Source organism: Diceros bicornis, chromosome 40 (genome assembly GCF_020826845.1).
Source record: "Diceros bicornis minor isolate mBicDic1 chromosome 40, mDicBic1.mat.cur, whole genome shotgun sequence".
In the NCBI taxonomy this organism is placed as follows: domain Eukaryota; kingdom Metazoa; phylum Chordata; class Mammalia; order Perissodactyla; family Rhinocerotidae; genus Diceros; species Diceros bicornis.
This window is the reverse complement of record NC_080779.1, coordinates 15171158-15190188: the sequence shown is the minus strand read 5'-3', so window position 1 is coordinate 15190188 and position 19031 is coordinate 15171158. Positions and strand designations below refer to the sequence as shown.

General features: G+C 44.9%; 1 protein-coding gene across 1 annotated transcript in view; it reads left to right on the top strand.

The window, feature by feature from the left end:
* VWA3B (von Willebrand factor A domain containing 3B) overlaps positions 1–19031 on the top strand; it is a 184528-nt gene that overhangs the window by 11104 nt on the left and 154393 nt on the right. Inside the window, exons 5-6 of the mRNA XM_058534636.1 lie at positions 3758–3927; positions 7617–7732. Of these exons, the coding sequence (XP_058390619.1) occupies positions 3758–3927; positions 7617–7732 (286 nt within the window). The remainder of the gene's footprint in view (positions 1–3757; positions 3928–7616; positions 7733–19031) is intronic.

Genomic DNA, 19031 nt, shown 5'->3' with positions numbered 1-19031 from the left:
TGCTGTTCTGGTGGACTTTCATTTTTGCTTCCTTGTAGAGTGGAGATTTTTATACCTGGAGGCCTCAGGGCCTTCTGATGGCTAGAGCAGGGGCAATGAGAGCCGAAGCAGCCACTCACAGTCGGTTCTTCTTTTCCCCCAAACCTGTGGATGGGAAGATGTCAAGGCCTCCATGGCCAGGCAGAACGCGTGTTAGCGTGGGAAGCTGCAGAACAAATGGCCCAGACAGAAGAAGACATTTCAAGTGTAATGGAGCGGCTCTACCCTATTTTATATAGTATAAAATGGCAAGAGTTTTTGATTCACAGAAAAATAGCTGAATGGAACCCAAATATTTTCCGTATATTATTTTATCAAATTCAGTGCAAATCAGCGTTTAGGGAAATGCTAGTCAGCGAGGAAGCAGCTCATGGTGCTGGCTGCTGCTGCTGATCAAGACTGGCCTTTACCCTCAAGGAGCTCAGAGGTACTGGTTAAGGCGTGAGGATTCCCATGAGGATAATTCCTTTGAGCCAGATGAGCCAGACAACCTCCTGATGTTGATATCAGGCGGCAGGGGCCTTGGATGATGTGGGAGCCAGTGAAGTGAAAACAGTGCCTGATACCGGCTCAAGACAAGGTTGACATAAGGGGAGCCATATTGTAGAAAAGAAAAACTCTATTGTAACTTCGAATGACCTCTGACAAACTAACCCAGCTGGATCTGCACCCTCCAGGAGATCTAAAACTGCTCTGTAGATTTTATGACCCCTGCTTGTGCATGTACCCGCCAGCTGCGATAAGATGATAACTGCCTTTTTGAGTTCCTTAGGAGTATGATGACCCCCGAACAGAGAATATATGCTGATAGCCATCATCGGTGAAAACTGAAAGATCTGGTGTGGCACTCCCAGTCTGTAACACAAGAAGGTCAACATTCCTAACCCCATCCCCAATAACACAATGGCCTATATAACTACTGTAAGATTTCATGCCCCCTTAAGATGGTTCTTTTGGACATGAGTCAGCCGTCTTCCCTTTTGCTAGCAAGCTGTAATAATAAAGTCCTTTTTCTCCTACCACCTTGTCTCTTGACTATTGGCATGTCTTGCGGAGAGCAGAAGGCCCCACATTGGGCAGTAACATGCCTGTCTCTGGCCACCGTCTTCTCCCGTGATCTTGCTTTCACAATGCTGGGATTCACGTTCATCTCTAATAGGTGACTGGCCTTGCCACGATGAGCCAACAAAGTGCATGGTTGAAGGTGGGGGCGGAAGCTCCTGTGGTCAGGCAGCATGGGTGTACTAGCTGCAAGACCAGGTCAGTTAACCTGTTCAGGCCTCAGTTTCTTCATTTGTAAACTGGGCATGATAATAAGAATTCATACTCCACAGGACTGTTGGGAGTGTTGAATAAAATAATTCATGTTAGCTTATCATCCCAAATAGCAGATGGCCCCAAAGCCATTTCAGTTTAAAAGGCATTTTGCCAATTTTGGGGAGACAGAGATAGGCAGCATATGTGTAATCCTCTCTGTTTTTCTAAATGTCATTATTTGAGCAGAAAGGAGAGACGGAAAGGCAGTGTGCAGGAGAATGGAGGTGGGATCGGTGGTCTCGATGTAAAGCATGTCCCAGGAAGTCTGTAGCATGGATAACCGAGAGTTGACTGAAAACACAGGCAATTAGGAAGCTGAGTATTGGACTGATAACTGGTGAGCGAATGACTCCATCGCCTTAGGAAAGGAAATCCTGACTCACTGCTGGCTGCAGCAATTTTTAGTCCGATGAAATCTCAAGGGAAAAACATTTCTGCATAAGGATTTCAGACTCTTGGGTAACTGCCAGAGCAAAGAAACTGAGTTTGCATGAGGCACCACAGAGACGCGGGGTGTCAGAAGGTGCCAACAAACCACCTAGAGATGTTGGTCCTCGCTCACCTCCCTGTTGATCTGACAAACCCTGGAGAATACTCCCCGTGTCTGCTCGCCTGTCTCGGGCCATGTGTGATTTTAGATCCATATGAGAGGATGAACCTGTCTTCATGCTAAACTTGGGCTCCAACACAGCTGGAAAACTAATTAATAACAATGCAGCTCAGCGGAGCCTAGTTAATACATCTTACACGAGGTATCTAATGGCTAACACCAGGGAAAGAAAGAATGAGATGTAGTGCATTTGCCGGAAGAACAATATTAGTTGTCTAATAAGAAATCTGGAGAACACTGTTTCTTCCTTCTTTCAGTGTGTTTTCTGCCTCTTGGATGACTGAATAGAAGAAATTTACGACATTCCTCAGTCTTTACCTCCCATGAGGCACTTTTTAAAAGCAGGGAGCTGGTGTTGAAGGGCCTGAGAGAAAGAGCCCCTGGGGGCAGGTGGCTTTTTGCGCTAGTGGGAGGATGGTTGATCCTGAGGTTGGCTCGTCTCAATTCCCACCCCGGCTCCAGCCCAGGCCCTCCGCCACCCTGCCCCCGCCTGCCTACTTGGGCACAGTCTGCCCCAGCTGCTGCACATGGCGCGTCCTAACCAGCTGGCGAGCTGACCTTAAGTCCACCTCCCTGTGCCAGGTGGGCTTATGTCCCAGGTTTGAAGTTGAGGTGAGGTAATGAATTATTTACCTTCAGTTAATGGGGGCTAAGAGGATGGTGACATCTATTTATCCCTTAAAACAATGCATTGGCTGGGTTTTCTTCCTAATCATCTGTGGAGACAATCAATTAGGGCGTTTTAAGGGGCAGGTTTAGATGATATGTACTCCTGACTCGCCCAGCGTTTTGACTTTCTGAGATTCATATGCATATATAAGCGTAAGTCATCTTGTTTAAACTCAGTCATGAGGTCAACTGCATTATCTCCCTTTTTACAAGTGAAGAAACTGAAGTTGAATCACTTGCCTGAGGTTACAGAACTCACTAGTGGCGAGAGGGAGAGATGAACACTGTGGAAGACAAAGAAAGTCCTGGGAAGATCAAGAGCAGTGTGGTTGAGGTTGAGGGTGGGACTGTTGTCACTGGGCCCGGTGGGTGGATTTTACATCTCTAAATTCAGCAGGGAGCATGTGGGATTGTCTCCTACCCGTGTGAGGTATGCATCTCCCAGATGCCTGGTTTAAGGTTGGAGTGTGTGTGTGTGTGTGTATGTGTAGCTTCTGACACAAGGGTTGTTCATTCTCCCAATCTTCTCCTAACCTGGCACAGCTGTGAGAGGCAAGGCTCGGTGGGTGGACCTGGCTCCTGACCTGCTGTGTGAAGTCAGGACAGCCTCACCCCCCAGGCATGTGTTTCCCTGTGAGATGAGACCAGAGGATGAACCAGTTGGGAGTATGCGCTCCCTCCCACATCCTGCCTCAGACTGAGGATGGATGAGTTTGTACTGCAGAATTCTGGCAGCGCCTTGGGAAATGATTAATAAGCTTCCCGCCTGCAGCGGCTGTGCCAACACTTCCTTCTTTCCTGAACTTGAAAATAGCCACTCCTGACCTGTATAGTATATTCGTGAGCTCGGAGGAGGCTGTTCTCCAAATGTGCCAATCATCTCCTTCCTATGCAAAACCCAAGACTGTAGCCATGGCCGATAGACTTTCTTGGCACCAGGCTTGAATATCTTATTTCCTGACTTTGGCCCCCAAATACCCTCACAAAACACTGAGCAGTGCCACTCTTCTTTCTGTCTTTTTTTTTTAAAGAGGCAGTTTTGTAGAAAGTGTATTGCCGATGGGTCTAGTACAAGGCTAGGGTGTGTGAGGGAGATAAACTGTTGGTACCTCTGTTTTGCAGATTGAATCCATTTACTACTTTGTGGTGGGGGATGTTTCTGAGGAATCCAAGGAGCTTCTCCTTCAGAGAGCTTTGGAGATCCCATATCCTGTCTGCACAGTGTCCTTCAATGCCAGAGGAGAAGGCACTATAGCTTTCTTAAAGGATCTGAGCGCCAAGACCCACGGCAGGTAGGCAGAAAGCGTGCTCTCGAGTAACAGCCAGGGAACTGCCTGCTTACACAAGGTCAGGGGTGGGTCTTGGATTCTTCGTGGTCTTCCTGACCCGTCTGTTGCTGTGTTCTTCCCCTCTTCGCAGTAGTCTTTAGTCTCCACGCACCTTTTCTTCTCTACCCTGTATTAATCCTGCCTTTTTATTTTCTGTAATTCTGTTGCTTTGATCTTGGGGCCCTGCTGACCCTGGAAAGACAGCCCCTCCCAGGACTAGCTAATTCCTGGAGAGTGAATGACTCACCCAGGATTGGACCTGTCATATGCAAATGAACCAATCCAGAGCCCACACTCTCCATCCAGGCTCTCATACTCTGGGCTACTATCCCCTGTCCTACTCACCCCAGGGCCAGGTACCAAACAACTCAGGAGAGCCCCTACACCCCACACCGCTGAAATTATTCAAACTAGCCAATCCTAAACCTGCTCACTCTGCCTCACCCATACCTTCCTGCAGAATCCACAACAAAGACTGTTGCCCAGAGATTGTCCCCTTGTCCCCTCTGCCTCCTGACCGGCCCTTGTGCTTCCCTGTGTGGCCCTCTGTGGCGTGGCATGCCCCCTCCTCTTGGGAACTATATTAGTCAGTTCTGGCTGCCATAACAAAATACCACAGACTAGGTGGCTTAAACAACAGAAATTTATTTCTCACAGTTTTGAAGGCTGGGGAGTCCAAGATCAAGATGCTGGCTGATTTAGTTTCTGGTGAGAGCTCTCTTTCTGTCTTGTAGACAGCTGCCCTCTTGCTGTGTCCTTCCCTGTGGTGGGGAGACAGAGGGCATGTAAGTTCTCTGGTGTCTCTTCTTAAAAAGATACTAATCGTATTGGATCAGGGCCCCACCCTATGACCTCATTTAACCTTATTTATCTCCTTATAGGCCCTGTTTCCAAATATAGTCACACTGGGGGTTAAGGCTTCAACATAGGGGTTTGGGGGACACAATTCAGTCCATAGCAGAAACTGTGGGTAGCAAACTCTGTTTTCACTGTCAATTGTTTCCTAATCTGTTGGCCTCACCATACCTGAATCATAATAAAATCTACATTTTAAAACATTCCCCACCCCCTGTCTGTGTGTGTGTGAGTTTAGGTCCCTTGCGGAGGGAGACCAACTACTTATGTGGTTACAAGTAGAGTGATTGAATCCTTTCCTCAGTTAGCCTGTCTGAAATTGGTACAATGCCCGTTCTAGAGATTTGTTCTCAAATTTAGCTGCTCATCATATTTGCCTGGGGAGCTTGTTAATAGTTCCGAGGCCTAGGCTTCACCTTGCAGGCTGATTCCACGTCACAAAGGGGATCCTGGAAATGTGCATTTCAGCCCTTTACTTTGCATAAGAACTACCAAGGGAGCTTGATTAAAATGCAGACATCCTGGCCACAGCCCCAGAGATTCTGATTTTCAGGGTCTAGGGAGGACTAGGAATATGCTTTTTTTTTTTTTTTTTTGGTGAGGAAGATTGGCCCTGAGCTAACATCTGCCAATCCTCCTCTTTTTTTGCTGAGGAAGACTGGGCCTGGGCTAACATCCATGCCCAGCTTCCTCTACTTTATATGAGACGCTGCCACAGCATGGCTGGACAAGCGGTGCGTCGGTGCATGCCTGGGATCTGCACCTGTGAACCCCTGGTCGCCGCAGCAGAGCATGAGCACTTAACCACTTGCGCCACCGGGCCGGCCCCCAGGAATATGCATTTTTAACAAGACCCCTGGTGATTCTGAAGACCACTGCTCTGGCTGCTCTTAAAGCACTTGGAAATCTTTTAACATCAGGTGTGTGACTTCGATTCTGGGTGCCTGAGCCCTGCAAAACACAGAAAGGGCTCACTACCCCACTTTCACTTGTGAAGAGAGAAAATGGTGACTGACAGGGCCACCTCTCTTGCTTGTCCTGTGCTCAGCTCACGTGGGGCACCTTCTCTGGGCAGGCGAGAGGCCAGGGAGTAATTTCACAGGGGAGAAGCTTCGGTTCAGCTCCTAGCTTTAGGCCATGCACTGTGGAGTGCAAGTTTTGCGGAAGAGGACGTGGTGTAGACGTGCCCTCCTGTCCCTGTTCTGATCCTTGCAGGGGAGTCCAGCCCAGGACGAGTGGTGCTCCTGCCTGCTCCACCCTGCCACCCCTGGTGGCTGCTGAGTGCTCTCCGTGCACCTTCAGCTGTTGAGCCCCAGCTGACGGGCGGTTATTATCTAACTGTAAAGGGCGTGTTCTGAGTGTCTCAGCTTGCAGGGAGTCTGGACTCTAGGTCCCCTTGTGCCTGAGGCTGTGTTTGGACAGAGCTACCAGCCCTTGGGTGCAGTGCTGTACTCTGTGGCTCTCCAAAGAGCCCTTCTTAATGCTGATTTGCTTTCTGCACAAGCGAGGCTGTATTAGCCAGAGGAAATGTCTGCCTTGTTCTCTTTGCTAATCTGGAGAACACATCAGAGAGTAGAAAGTCCTGGGCACCAAAGGCCTTGGCACTCAGGGTGTGGGGACTGCCAGGACAAACCTCAGCCATCTCCCCCCGCCCACCCGCCCTGCAAGGAGGTCATGGGATGAAGCAAGCTGGCCATTTCTGCTCTGGAGGAAGCCCCTGCAGGAGGCAGGCACAGCCAGGTTAGGAGTCCATCGGCCTCATAAGGGGCTTGTTCAGTGCCATCAAGTCATTGTCCTAGTCTTGCCTGAAACCCGTTAGAAATAGACAGGACTGAGGCTTCCCATGGCCCAGGCGTGGCCCCCACACCTCTCCCACCCTCTCCCCATCCAGCTGTGCATCCCAGCCCATGTTTCAGGATTCTCTTTGTGTTGTGTGAGTGGCGACAGGCGGTGGAACTCTTGAGAAGCTGGAAGAGCGTTACTCAGAGATCTCCTCTGCCAATTTGAAAGAAACGTGCTGCGATTACTGACTTTGAATTGCAGATGATGGGCTTCCCGAGTGTGACTTAGCCCATTCCCCCGTGCATGACAGCAGAACTTCTTGAGCTTCAAGGTGCACGACTCCCCTGGGATCTTGTTAAAGTGCGTGTTCTGACCCATCATCCCGGCGGGCCCGGGAATGTGCATCCCTAACCAGCTCCCAGGTGATGCTGCTGCTGCTGCTGCTCCTGGAACCACACTTTGAGGAGTCAGGCCCTAAACACTTGCCCACACAAGAATTGTTTTCATTAGTGCTCATGCTTAGGTCCTAGGGAAGTGTGTGTTTGCTGTGTTAAAGTTGACTGAAGCCCGTCAGCAGTTGGCACATGAGCCAATGGTGCCTGTCGTCACCAGCTTTCAACACTGCACCCGCAGGGCTGTGGGCACTGTTGGGCCCCTCATTAGCCTCTTGACTTGTCAAAACTGTGTTGACATGATTGAACCCTAGGAACAAAAAGGATAAATGTAAGTACATGGTATCATTTTTCCAGGGTCAATAAATACTATTTGGTTGAGCTAATTGCCTTCTAGTGAAGAGAAGAGTCATCAGTTAAAATCCCAACGCATCCACAACTCTCTGTTCTCTTCTGCCTCCCTGTCTTTTGTTTGTGGGAATTGACAAGGTGCAGGGGAAAGCAGTGAACACGAGTCAGATGCCCAGCGCCACGGAAGAGCAAATTCACAGTCTTGGGAGAATGAATACACATGTGCAAATACCACTTAACTAGCCTAATGTTGCACGTCTCTTCGTGTTTCAGATTCCATGCATTTGCAGAGAGAACAGAGTGTGTGGAATTTCCTGCATTCCCCATCAAGGATGGTGACAGTGTAATTACTTGGAATTCAAGGAAACTGAAAGGAAAACTCCCTCCAGGTATCTGGAATTGAAAAGAAAGTGTAGTTTATGTCTTAATAACTTTAGATGATCCGTATCCTTAGGAAGTAAAGCACTAGGAAGGGACCAGCTGTATCTTTTGTATTATTTACATGGTACAAGGGCAGAATTCATGGATGTTAATGGTGCATTTGTCAGCCTAGCAACCAGGCATAAGTTTATTATCCAGGGAAGTGGCCTAAAGTGATATGTGTTTACTAACTTGAGAAACTTCTGGAGACGTGGCCCCGGGCACGTCAGGGCAGGACTTAGTTCTTGGCAAGGTGCAGCTGCTCTGCTGCCCAGGTTAGCTGCAGGGCGGTGGTGAGGACGCCTGCAGTTCTCGAGGGTTCTGCTGCACTTCCCGCCTGTGACAGCAGTGCTTGTAGAGGCACGAACAGGACTGACCTGCCCCTGTGAGGGCCAGGGCAGCACAAGAACCTCCATGGAGGCTGAATGAACCCCCCCTTTCATTCAAAGAATGTGATCAGAGAGTTTAACAGGCATAGAGAAAGAGGTCACAAAATCAGTGAGAGGTAGGGCTGTGATTTGGGAAAACGGTTCCAGAAGGTTGCTCAGAAAGCCAAGAGATGGGAATTTCTTTGGGGCTGATGAAATTGCAAAGTGCCTAAGACACTGAGTGAACACCACTGAGAAAAGGAGAGAAGGAAGCTACTGTTCCGTGGTGAGATGTTCCGTGGTAGTTAGAAGTCCGAGACAGGCCATCCCCACCTCCACCCTCCTGCTCATCTAGAAATCAACAGAAAGATTCCCAGCGTCAATACGAGGCAGGAACTACTCTTTGGAGAAGGAGAGAAGCTGCAGTGCACATCTGCTTGGAAGGTTCCTCTGTTTACATGATGGTGTTGCAAAGGCTCCCAGGAGAAGGGCACTGAGACTAGAAGAGGAGGCAGTTGCCTTACCGGGCTAGGTGGTCAGGTGGAGACAAAGGCAGGGGTCGAGTCACAAAGCCTGTCCCTGTCACACACTTTGTGGATTCAGATTCTTAGTGCCCCAAAGCAGAGCACGGGAGAGGTTCCAGCTGGGCTCATCCTGGGCACTGTTTCAGGTAACTTACACCTTTGTTCTGGTGGTGAAGTGGGCATCTCCAGGGAATTTGAGAAAATATCAATTGATAAGCAAAGTTGATGCTAATCTAAGAAAAAAGATTAATTCAGGATGTATGCCATGCCTATGGAAAGTAATTTACAAGATTAAGCCTAGTGGGCAATGAATCAATCAGGGTAAAGAATGTGAGATGTCACCAGCTCCCTGAGGCATGCCAATTACTATAAATGGGGTTTAATTTTGGCCTATGTATTCCTTGGCAATTTAGTTATAAAGGAAAACATATCTGGCTTGCATAGCTTACATTTTCAGCAACTGCCATCCTCCCAACCCTGCGAAGCATACAAATTAAATTACAAATAAAAACATTTTTCTTAGAATGAAATGTTCTGAGCATGGGCTGCCATTCTAACGCCTTTTCAGTGATCACATGTTCCGAATTTGGGGAGAGAGTCCCAGATCCTCAATATGCCGTCTTGTCTCCTCTATCCGTCACGATGTCCCAGAAATGCCAGCATTTCAGAGCCTACCTCTCCCACTCAAAAACTTCCCAGAAATCCTTGATGGACTGTTTTGGTTTGGAAAATGTGTAGTTTCCAACCTCACCCAGGGCCTCAGAGGCGGTGCTTCAATCTTTTCCTGATCAGTTTCCTCTCCCATGTCCCCACCCTCTGTTTCAAGCATTTATCAGTATCTGTTTCCTCAGGCCCGTCTCTAGTTTGGAGAGGGAAGATGCTTCCTCAGGAGATAATTTTGCCTCCTGTTGTATAGAAAAGAGAGGCTATCCAGTGAGGAGCAGGAGGAGCATTGCTCAGAGAACTCACTTAGCAATTTAAAGAAATATCTTGCTGTTATTTGCTTTTTGGATTTCAGAAAATTGGCTTACTTACCATTACTCCATTCACTACACCAATGCAAAAAAACTCTGTAGTCAGGATAAATAATAGTTTTAAAAATTGCAGTAAAATACACATAACATAAAATCTACCATCTTAACTATTTTTGAGTGTACAGTTCAGTAGTGTTAAGTACATTCACATTTTGTGCAACCAGTCTCCAGAACTCTTTTTGTCTTGCAAAGCTGAAACTCTTGTACCCATGAAACAGCAAATCCCTGTTCTCCCTGTTCTCCCCTCCCGCAGCCCCTGGCAGCACGCTTCTAGTTTCTGTCTCTGTTCCATTGTTTTATTTATTATTATTTTTAAATTTAACAAACGCTTAGATGTTGCCTCGTATGCGCCAGGCACTTTGTTCCAGCCACTTATCAAGTTTTAACTCACTTGGTCTTCATAACAACCCTATGGAGTGGGTGCTATTATGATCCTCATTTTAGTGATGGGGAAACCACGACAGAGAGTGGTGAAGAGACTAGTTCTAATTCACATAGCTAGTGAGCAGCGGAGCAAAGATTCAGACTTAGTGTATTCTCTCAATCATTGCCCCAAGCTGGTTTTCTTCAGCAACTCGTTTTGTGTGTAAAGTGTGATAGATCACCTCTGTCTCCTGTATCTATCATTTCCTCTCTAATATTTTAAAAATACTTTATTTCTCTTTGTGGTCACCTTCTCTGGTTTCTTACAGTGAGTTTCGTAGTATATTTTCTTCATTGAGTTTCCATCAATTTTATTTTAACTTCCGTGATTTTTGTTCTGCTTTCCTGAGTTTTTCATATTTCATCTCCTCCTCTTGTCGTCCCATCTCACTCTTGAGTTTTTGAATTTCTGCTTTGTTTTCTTCCTTCATGGGGATGATGGCTTCATATATATTTTTTAATTCGTGGTGAAATATTGGATCGTAATGTTCGTGTATTCCTTGATAACTTTTTAGTGTGTTTTATTTATCTCTTGATAGTTTTGCTGCTCTTTCCCTAATTTGTTCCTTATAGTATCTTGTTTGGACGCTGTGTGCTAGCTTCCTTTTTATTATTCACCACTGAAAGGAGACAAGATAGTCGTCTGCAGATGGTTCATCGGGAGGTGGGGTAGGGAAGGAGCTATGCTTTGTAACTCAGAGGCTGTCTTCTTCTCTGCTGCTACAGAGAGGGAGTGATGCCTACAAATCAGTTTGTTCTGAGTGGTGCTTTGTGAAGCTGTGCCTCTTCTGCCTCTCTGAACCAAGTAGACAGACTTACTACTAGCCCTTGTTGTTGAGGTTCCAGCATCCAATGTTGCTGACGAGGTTCACCTTTGACTTTAGGTGGTGCCCCCACTTGCTAATATCTCCCAGCTCTTTGGACCACTCCAGGTGAGTGTTCTCTGTGCTTTCTTCTACACAGCTTGTGCCCTATCTCAGCTGCTCTTGCCAGCCCTTATCTGGATGTTGTTTTTGTCTTCTAATTTAGCAGAAGAAAGTATTTGTATTTTCTTTTTTTTTTGGTGAGGAAGATTAGCCCTGAGCTAACATCTGTTGCCAATCCTCCTCTTTTTGCTGAAGGAGATTGGCCCTGGGCTAACATCTGTGCCTGTCTTCCTCTCCTTTATATGTGGGATGCCTGCTACAGCATGGCTTGATAAGCAGTGTGTATGTCCCTACCCAGGATCTGAACCCGCGAACCCCGGGCTACCGAAGCAGAGCACGTGAACTTAACCACTACACCACTGGGCCGGCCCCTAGGTTGTCTTTTTCATTCTCATTTTCCACCCATCATTTCTAGGAAAAAGGGAAAAGATATTGACTTATATAGTTGTGTTTATCCTAGAAGTAAAGGCTAAGTCTTAAATGTTTAAAGCTGTATTGAAATGAGCTCTAAGACCAACTGCGAACCCCGATGTCTTCATCCACCGTGTGAGATGGACAGTATATTTCACTTTTTCTTGTCATACATTTACGTGTCATACATTATGTTGCCACTCATTGTGTTTATATAAAAAATTATCATTTGAACACAGCCTATCTATTATCAATTTCTCAAATTCCAAAATAACTTTTGATAGGTTGGTATAAAATTCTGGTGTTTCAAAAGAGAATATAATTTGTAAATATTAGAAAATAACTTTTTATATTATCATCTGTTTTTTTCTTCCACCATTACATCAGTTATTTCCTAGAAACCAGGATATCACTTCTAATTATTGATTGAGACTGATGAAGTATGCTAACCCTCTAAATGTTTACCTTTTTTTTTTTGTTTTTTGGGTGAGGAGATCAGCCCTGTGCTAACATCTGCCAATCCTCCTCTTTTTTGGCTGAGGAAGACTGGCCCTGGGCTAACACCCGTGCCCATCTTCTTCCACTTTATATGGGACACCGCCACAGCATGGCTTGACAAGCTGTGTGTCGGTGCGTGCCCGGGATCCAAACCGGCGAACCCCGGGCCGCCGCAGTGGAGCGCGCGCACTTAACCGCTTGTGCCACCGGGCTGGCCCCTAAATGTTTAACTTTTGACACGTCAAATGATTTTTTCCCAAGATCGTTAAAGCTAGAGTGTGTGTGTGTGTGTTTCTAAGTGCATTACATGCATTATCTCGTTTAATCTCCACAACAACCATGTGAGGTGAGTGGTACTATTATCCCAATTTTTCAGAAGAGAAACAGCCTTGCAGTTATTTCCTGAGGTTATATGATGGGTCAGAGGCAGAGCTGGAGGTCTGAGCCAGGCTGTTGTGAACCCTTGGCTGCCTTGTACTCTGCAGATATAGTGTAGACAGTATGGCAAATACAGAGAGGAAAGGGAAAAAAACATTGTTGCCACCCAAACCTTTCCACTGTTGAACATATTGGTGTATTTCCTTCTCATTGTATACTGCTTTTAAAAAATTAAAGCATAAATATTATATCATGTACCAGTTAGAATATTGCTTTTTCTACTTAATATTGTAGCAAGTATTTTTCCATGTTCCTATAAAACTTTTGTAAGTGATGTTAAAAATACTTAATACATCATTAAAGTGGTAAACTATAATTTTGTTAATCATTTCCTGTTGGGCGTTTAGGTAATTAAAATTTTTTTTTGCTATTAGAGATGATATAGCACTTATCTTTTTTGTGGTGTATTTCCTCCTGTATTTTAGATTTGGGGGATATATTTCTAGTAGTGAAAATACTAGATCAAAATGTTTGAGCATTTTGGGGTAATCTCTCACACTGAATTGCTTTTTGAGATATGTTTTGAGACACTATGACTAACATCAACAGTGTGTGGGGAATACCCATTTCACTGAACCTGAATTAGCATAAAAATATATATCATTGTTTCCACCTGAATTTCTTTGATGAAGAAATTAATGTCAATTAGTAGTGAAAAGTAGTGAAATTGAACATTTTGCATTTAACTTCTTTTGTGAATTACTTGTTTGTCTTTTGCAAATTTATCTGCTGGGGTCTTGTGTTTCTTATCACGTTGCGTGAACTCTTTGTATATTAATGACATTAACTCTTTGGTGCTATTACTTAATGGCTAATTTATCCTAGTTACTATTTTCCTTTTGGCTATATTTTATATGCAACCTTGAAATTTGCATGGTAAGTCCAGTCTGTAAATCCTATAACTCTGTCATGATTCCATCTCTTTTCCATTTGGTTCTTTTTTTTTTTTTTTGTGAGGAAGATCAGCCCTGAGCTAACATTTGCCAATCCTCCTCTTTTTGCTGAGGAAGACCGGCCCTGGGCTAACATCCATGCCCGTCTTCCTCCACTTTATATGGGACGCCACCACAGCATGTCTTGCCAAGGGGTGTGTCGGTGCGTGCCCGGGATCCGAACCGGCGAACCCTGGGCCGCTGCAGTGGAGCACGCGCACTTAACCGCTTGTGCCACCGGGCTGGCCCCTCCATTTGGTTCTTTATGGCCTGAGTTTAAAACAAAAACAAAAATATTTTTGGTCCATCTAGATTTATTTTGAGGTATAGTGTGATGTAGGATATAAATGGATTTTGCCTCCAGTAGCTAACAACTGTCTTTACACCATTCATTTACTAACCTTTCTTTCTCTGCTGATGTATGTGGCTTCCTTTGTAATATGTTACATTTCTACATGTGATGGGCTTGCTCCTGGGCCATCTGCTGTCTTCACTGCCCTTTCTCGTTCTAGTCTTCCCTTTTAGTGATGACCTTTTGACATTAATTTGTTTTCTATCTGCCCTGTATATTTATTGTAGATGTGAAAAATGGGTTTGATATTCCAAATGATCCTTCATTTTGTGTGTTGCTAGACAAATCTTCTAAGGGGAGAAGCACATGTATGCTTGGTTTCTGTGCTGTCTTATTCAGTGCATACTCGTCTCTCATAATATCCGTTGACATTTTAAGCTTTTTATTTTTTGCCCCAAATACGTTTTCCTTCCTTCCTTTCTCTTTTTTCTTTTCTCCACTTCTCCCCCCACCTTTTTTATTAGTATAGATTTGGGTAGGTCCAGTGGTACAATTTGAAAGGAAAACAAAAGATTGAGCTATATCACCAGTTTGCTTCCTGCAGATTTTCTTGTCAGTGTATTAAAGCCTTTAAAAATTTGGAACAATAATATTGTGTTTGTACCCATTATCAATTAGAGATTTAAAAGGCTATAATCATTCTCTAAAGTTTCCAAAGTCCTTTGGACTGCTCCGACTTAAATTAGTAGAGACTGTATAAATTAGATAAATGCCTTGCTGCAAATTCTGATTTTATTTAATTTTGAAGTTTGATACTTGTTGGTAAGTAGATATTTGCAGGAATCTGCCTTTCTTGTAATGAGTTTGATAAATAAGTTGTAATAATATCTGCAAATAAGTTAATTGTGTATGAATTATTACCAACTTTAGGCCTTGTATTTTGGGATGATTCCTTATATCTGCCTCTTCCCCTAACAAACTAAAAAGTAGTTGCAGGCTGAGAGCAATTTTGTCCTGTTTCTTGCTTGCTTCATTGCAAAGACAATAGATACATCATGTACATCACGTTTTTATTCTGTGCTTGCTTTGGATTCCCATATGTACATTAATTCCTTGGAAGAATTTCCCCCTAGATTGAATTTTTTTCTGTTCGTTTGTTTTTTCCAGGGTTGTTCTTGTCAGGTGATGGAAAGTTTTTCCAGTGTTTTGACGTGGACAATGTGTGCTGCTTAGGGTGGTACATTAAGTAGTGCATGACATTTGAAGTTTTTCTGATTACCTCCCAAGAATTCATGGTCAATCTTCTTTGGCTATCAAGAATATTTAGAGAGAGGACAGGATGGGGACTAAGGTTCATGGCACCTACCGTGTCAGCCCCGCCGAGCACTTGTGCAGATGGTGGTGCCTGCCCGCCTCAGGGATCAAGAAAAAATTGCCTCTGACCCCCGATTCTGTGGTTAGGTGCTGTCTAAAGACCTTCCCCGCCGGATTTCCTTGAACTTTTAGGGGAGGAGGCATGCCCTTCTGTTCCCCTTGCCCTCTGGGGTCCTCTAATTGCCTGTGCTGTGTCTGGTTTTTCCACAGTAGCCTGGATGAACATTCAGCTCCTCTATTTATTCCCTCGCACACCCTCCTCTCACGCTCTTCATTAGGTATGATTGTAATAGATGCTACTGACCCTCTGGAGGTTGAGGAAAGACTGACATACGTCCTCCTTGGCTCCTCCTTTCTGTTTCTCCTCTTGCCTTCTGCAGCCTCTCACCATTTCTTTTCAAGAGCAAAACATCCCCCTGAGCGTTCCCTCCCATTCTAATGACATAAATCTTGTACTTGGGGTTCGTTGAGCTTCTTGGACCTGCTGGTTTATAGTTCTAATCAAATTTGGAAAAATTTTAGCCATTGTTTTTGATCACAGGTCTACAGATCAACTACAGTTTGATTATTATAGGATAGACTTGCCCTCCTTTAACTAGTGCTATCCAGGGTATATTCTTTTCTATTTTGTGAGGAAGACCGGCCCTGGGCTAACATCCGTGCCCATCTTCCTCCGCTTTATATGGGACGCCGCCACAGCATGGCTTGACAAATGGTGCGTCGGTGCGCGCCCGGGATCCAGGCCTGCGAACCCCAGGCCGCCAAAGCGGAGCGTGCGCACTTAACCGCCATGCCACCAGGCTGGCTCCCAGGGTATATTCTTATGGTGGCAATTAGCGTGCACACAAGAGCCAAGCCAAACCATGCAGCCATGTTGAAGGCCCCTGCTCATGTCACATTCACTAACATTCCATTGGCCAAAGCAAATCACATGACCAAATCCAACATCCATGGGATGGGGAGGTCTACGCCACTCACACTGCAGTAGGGAAGGAAGTAAATATGTGCTGAACAATAATGCAAGCTATCACATCTTTTGTTCTTGTGCGATTCTTTTCTGGCTCTGGGAAACAATGTTTGCTGGAAAGTGAATCAACTTTAGAATCCGACCTGGATTCAAACCCTGGTTTTGCCCCTAACTACTTGTGTGACCTTAACTTAAGCAAGTTACCTAACCTTTCTGAGATATGTTCCCTCAGTTGTAAAAACGGGAATAATAACATTTGCCTCAGATGGTTGTTGGAGAATTAAAGCATATAACACACATAGAAATGTTTAGTACAAAATTGGCATTCAGTTAATGTTAGTTTCCTTTTGAGATTCCAAGTGGGCTTTTATTGTAAACATTGGTTCTAGAAAGGAAAATAATCCCACAGGATATGGCAGCCTCTGTCATAAAGAGCATTTTTAGAATAGTCGTGGTACTATCCAGTTTATTTGCATGCATAATGATGGATGGGAACCAGAATTTGGAACTAGGAAGTGAATACTGTATTGTTAAACTGTGCCCTGATGGGAGGAAGATCCATTTTCAAGGTTGATACTATGGTAGGTCACCAGGACCTGTCTAGGGGAAATCAGGAGCCCCTGTTCTTCTACTAGAAGCCATAAGTAGGATTATACAGGGGGCGTGGCTTTCACCCACTTCCCTGTTGCCAGACTGGGCTCAGTGCGAGGCTTGAATGGTGCATGACTGTTTGTAGATTGGACGTGGAACTTTTCTATTCTCAGAAACTTTCATGTAGGGATGGATTGTTCTGGATGGGGGCTGGGTTATTACTGTCTTGGGAAGGAACCTTAATTGCGGTGCTTTCCAGGGACTGTATCTTTAAGGGGTACAATCCTAATCCTGTGAGGAGCTACTCCTCAGGTTATGAGTGCCCTGTGGGCCCAGGGTGAGGGATCTATTTAGTGGTCTGGAGACTTCCTCTTAGGAAGGAAAAAGACTTTTGATCTCTTGGTTCAGAGCAGACCTCATCTTTTATTTTAGTTCTTTCTTCTTCTTTGATCGTTGAAAAATTTAATTAAACTGAAATAATAAATATAGATAAGTAAAATCATATTAGAGTAGAAATTATCACTGAGGGCCTAGCATCAGGCTCAAAAAGGGAAATAATTTCAGCATTGATGCCACTAGCCCAGGATCTGGACTCATCGGTGAAGTGACAGTGGACTTGTTTTAGATGGCCTGTGGTATCAGGCTCTTTGGAATTGGAAATTCAAGGCACTCCAGTGGTAGGATGAGCACCCAGGCTGACAGCCACAGTCAGAGCTCTGAGCTCCTACTTCAAGCCAGAGCATCATGCTTTATACCTGAGGAGGAGGAGGAGGCAAGCTGCAGACAATTGGGGCACAGTTTTAACTTTAACATGGTTTCATATATACAACCAAAAGAACCAACAGCTCAGAACCCTCTCATGGTTCCAGGAGATCAGGGTTGGGCAGAGCAGCACCTTTCACTTCCAGGCCCAACCTGACCCACGTCAGCCATCGCTAATCAGTCTATCATTGCCCCTTCCCACCGAGTCTGTACTCGCCTCAGCCGCTCTCAGCACAGCACGCGGGCCGGCCCCTGCTAACTGATCAGAACCAGCCAATAGGGTTCAATGTGCTCGCTTATGGGACATAAGTATTTTGCTTATGGGACAAGAGAAAGATTTTAAAGTGAACAAATGAAAAAGAGTGAGTATCAGGTAATAGGAAAAGGCAGTGTTTTTTGGAGAGTATTTTTGTTTGTATCCAATACTCCTGGCAAAATGGAGTTAGAAAAGCCGCTCTGCTCCATAACTATTATTAAGTCCCCAAATGGTGTAGCTGTGAAGATGTGGCTGATTCTACCTTTGTGAAAAAAAAACTGCACTTTTTTTGTGTTGGTGGAGAAAAAAATGCATGAGCTAAAACTAAATATTATGAAACCAAACTTTATTCACTTTAAGATGTGTTCAGGCTGTTATGATGAAAGAGAAGAAATAACCAAGTCCTATTCCTGGAAAACACTTATGATCTTTAATTAGGTATTTAAAGTTTACTGGCCCGTCACTCACGTTTGGCACTGCTTCGCTTTTTCTAATCTCTTAATTTAATTTAGGAGCCCTGAGGGGTGCCTGTTTATAGCTCACTGACAGCAGGAGGTTCTCTCAGAGGTCTCCTTCCTTCTCTTAGAATTCAGGTTACTTTAGTGGATGGAGCCCGAGCAGCTGCACTTCCAAAACTGTTGCCACATTATAGTTTATAAGGCCGAGAGACTTTAATTATCTCCAAAGTCCTGCTCCTTCTAACAATGGGTTGCTTTGAATGTTTTTTATTACTGCTGTGAGGCAATCCTCTGGTTAGTTAACAGCTTTTCTTAAATGCCTTCTGTGTGCTTTAGAGTCTCATTAGGGGTGAGGAAGAGATTTAAAAGGAATAAAAAACAAGGTTCCTATTCAGGGAACCCCAAACTCTTTGAATGTCAATCATGCTTCTGCTTGATGATTTAAAAGTTGCTCCTTCCCACCGTAACTCCAGGATCCTGGTTCAGAACTTCAGAACTGCTCACCTGTACCTCTTCTTCCCTTAGTTCACGCCTTCACCTGTTGTGTGTGAAGGTCTGGTTTTCCCCACTAGAAAGACCCCTGAAGGGCCGGGAACCCCTATATTCCTTCCCCCATAGTGGACGTATATCCTAGGGTTCTTGTTTCAGTCCCAGCTCCTGTCTGCAGTACAGCCTACTCACGGGACCCCTCCGCTGCTCGCTGTAGCTCTCTCTTGGCACTGGGCAGTGGCGGGCTCAGCCCGGTTCTTCAATCACCAACTTAATCTCTTAGAACCATGCTGAAATAATCGAGCGGGTCCAGGCATTTTCCGTCACCTAACAAAACATGAGGCATACAGAAGCCCCTCAAAAATCTTTTTAAAATTAGAATGAATTACTAGGAAAAAGAGCTAGTGTAGATTTCTGATTACATTTGAATAAACTTGCTCGGATTTCAGGGTGAGAGATCTACTCTACATTTGTTATTTGAAAGTCTAGCACTGTGCTGAGCTCTGGGGACAATGTGGAAAATAG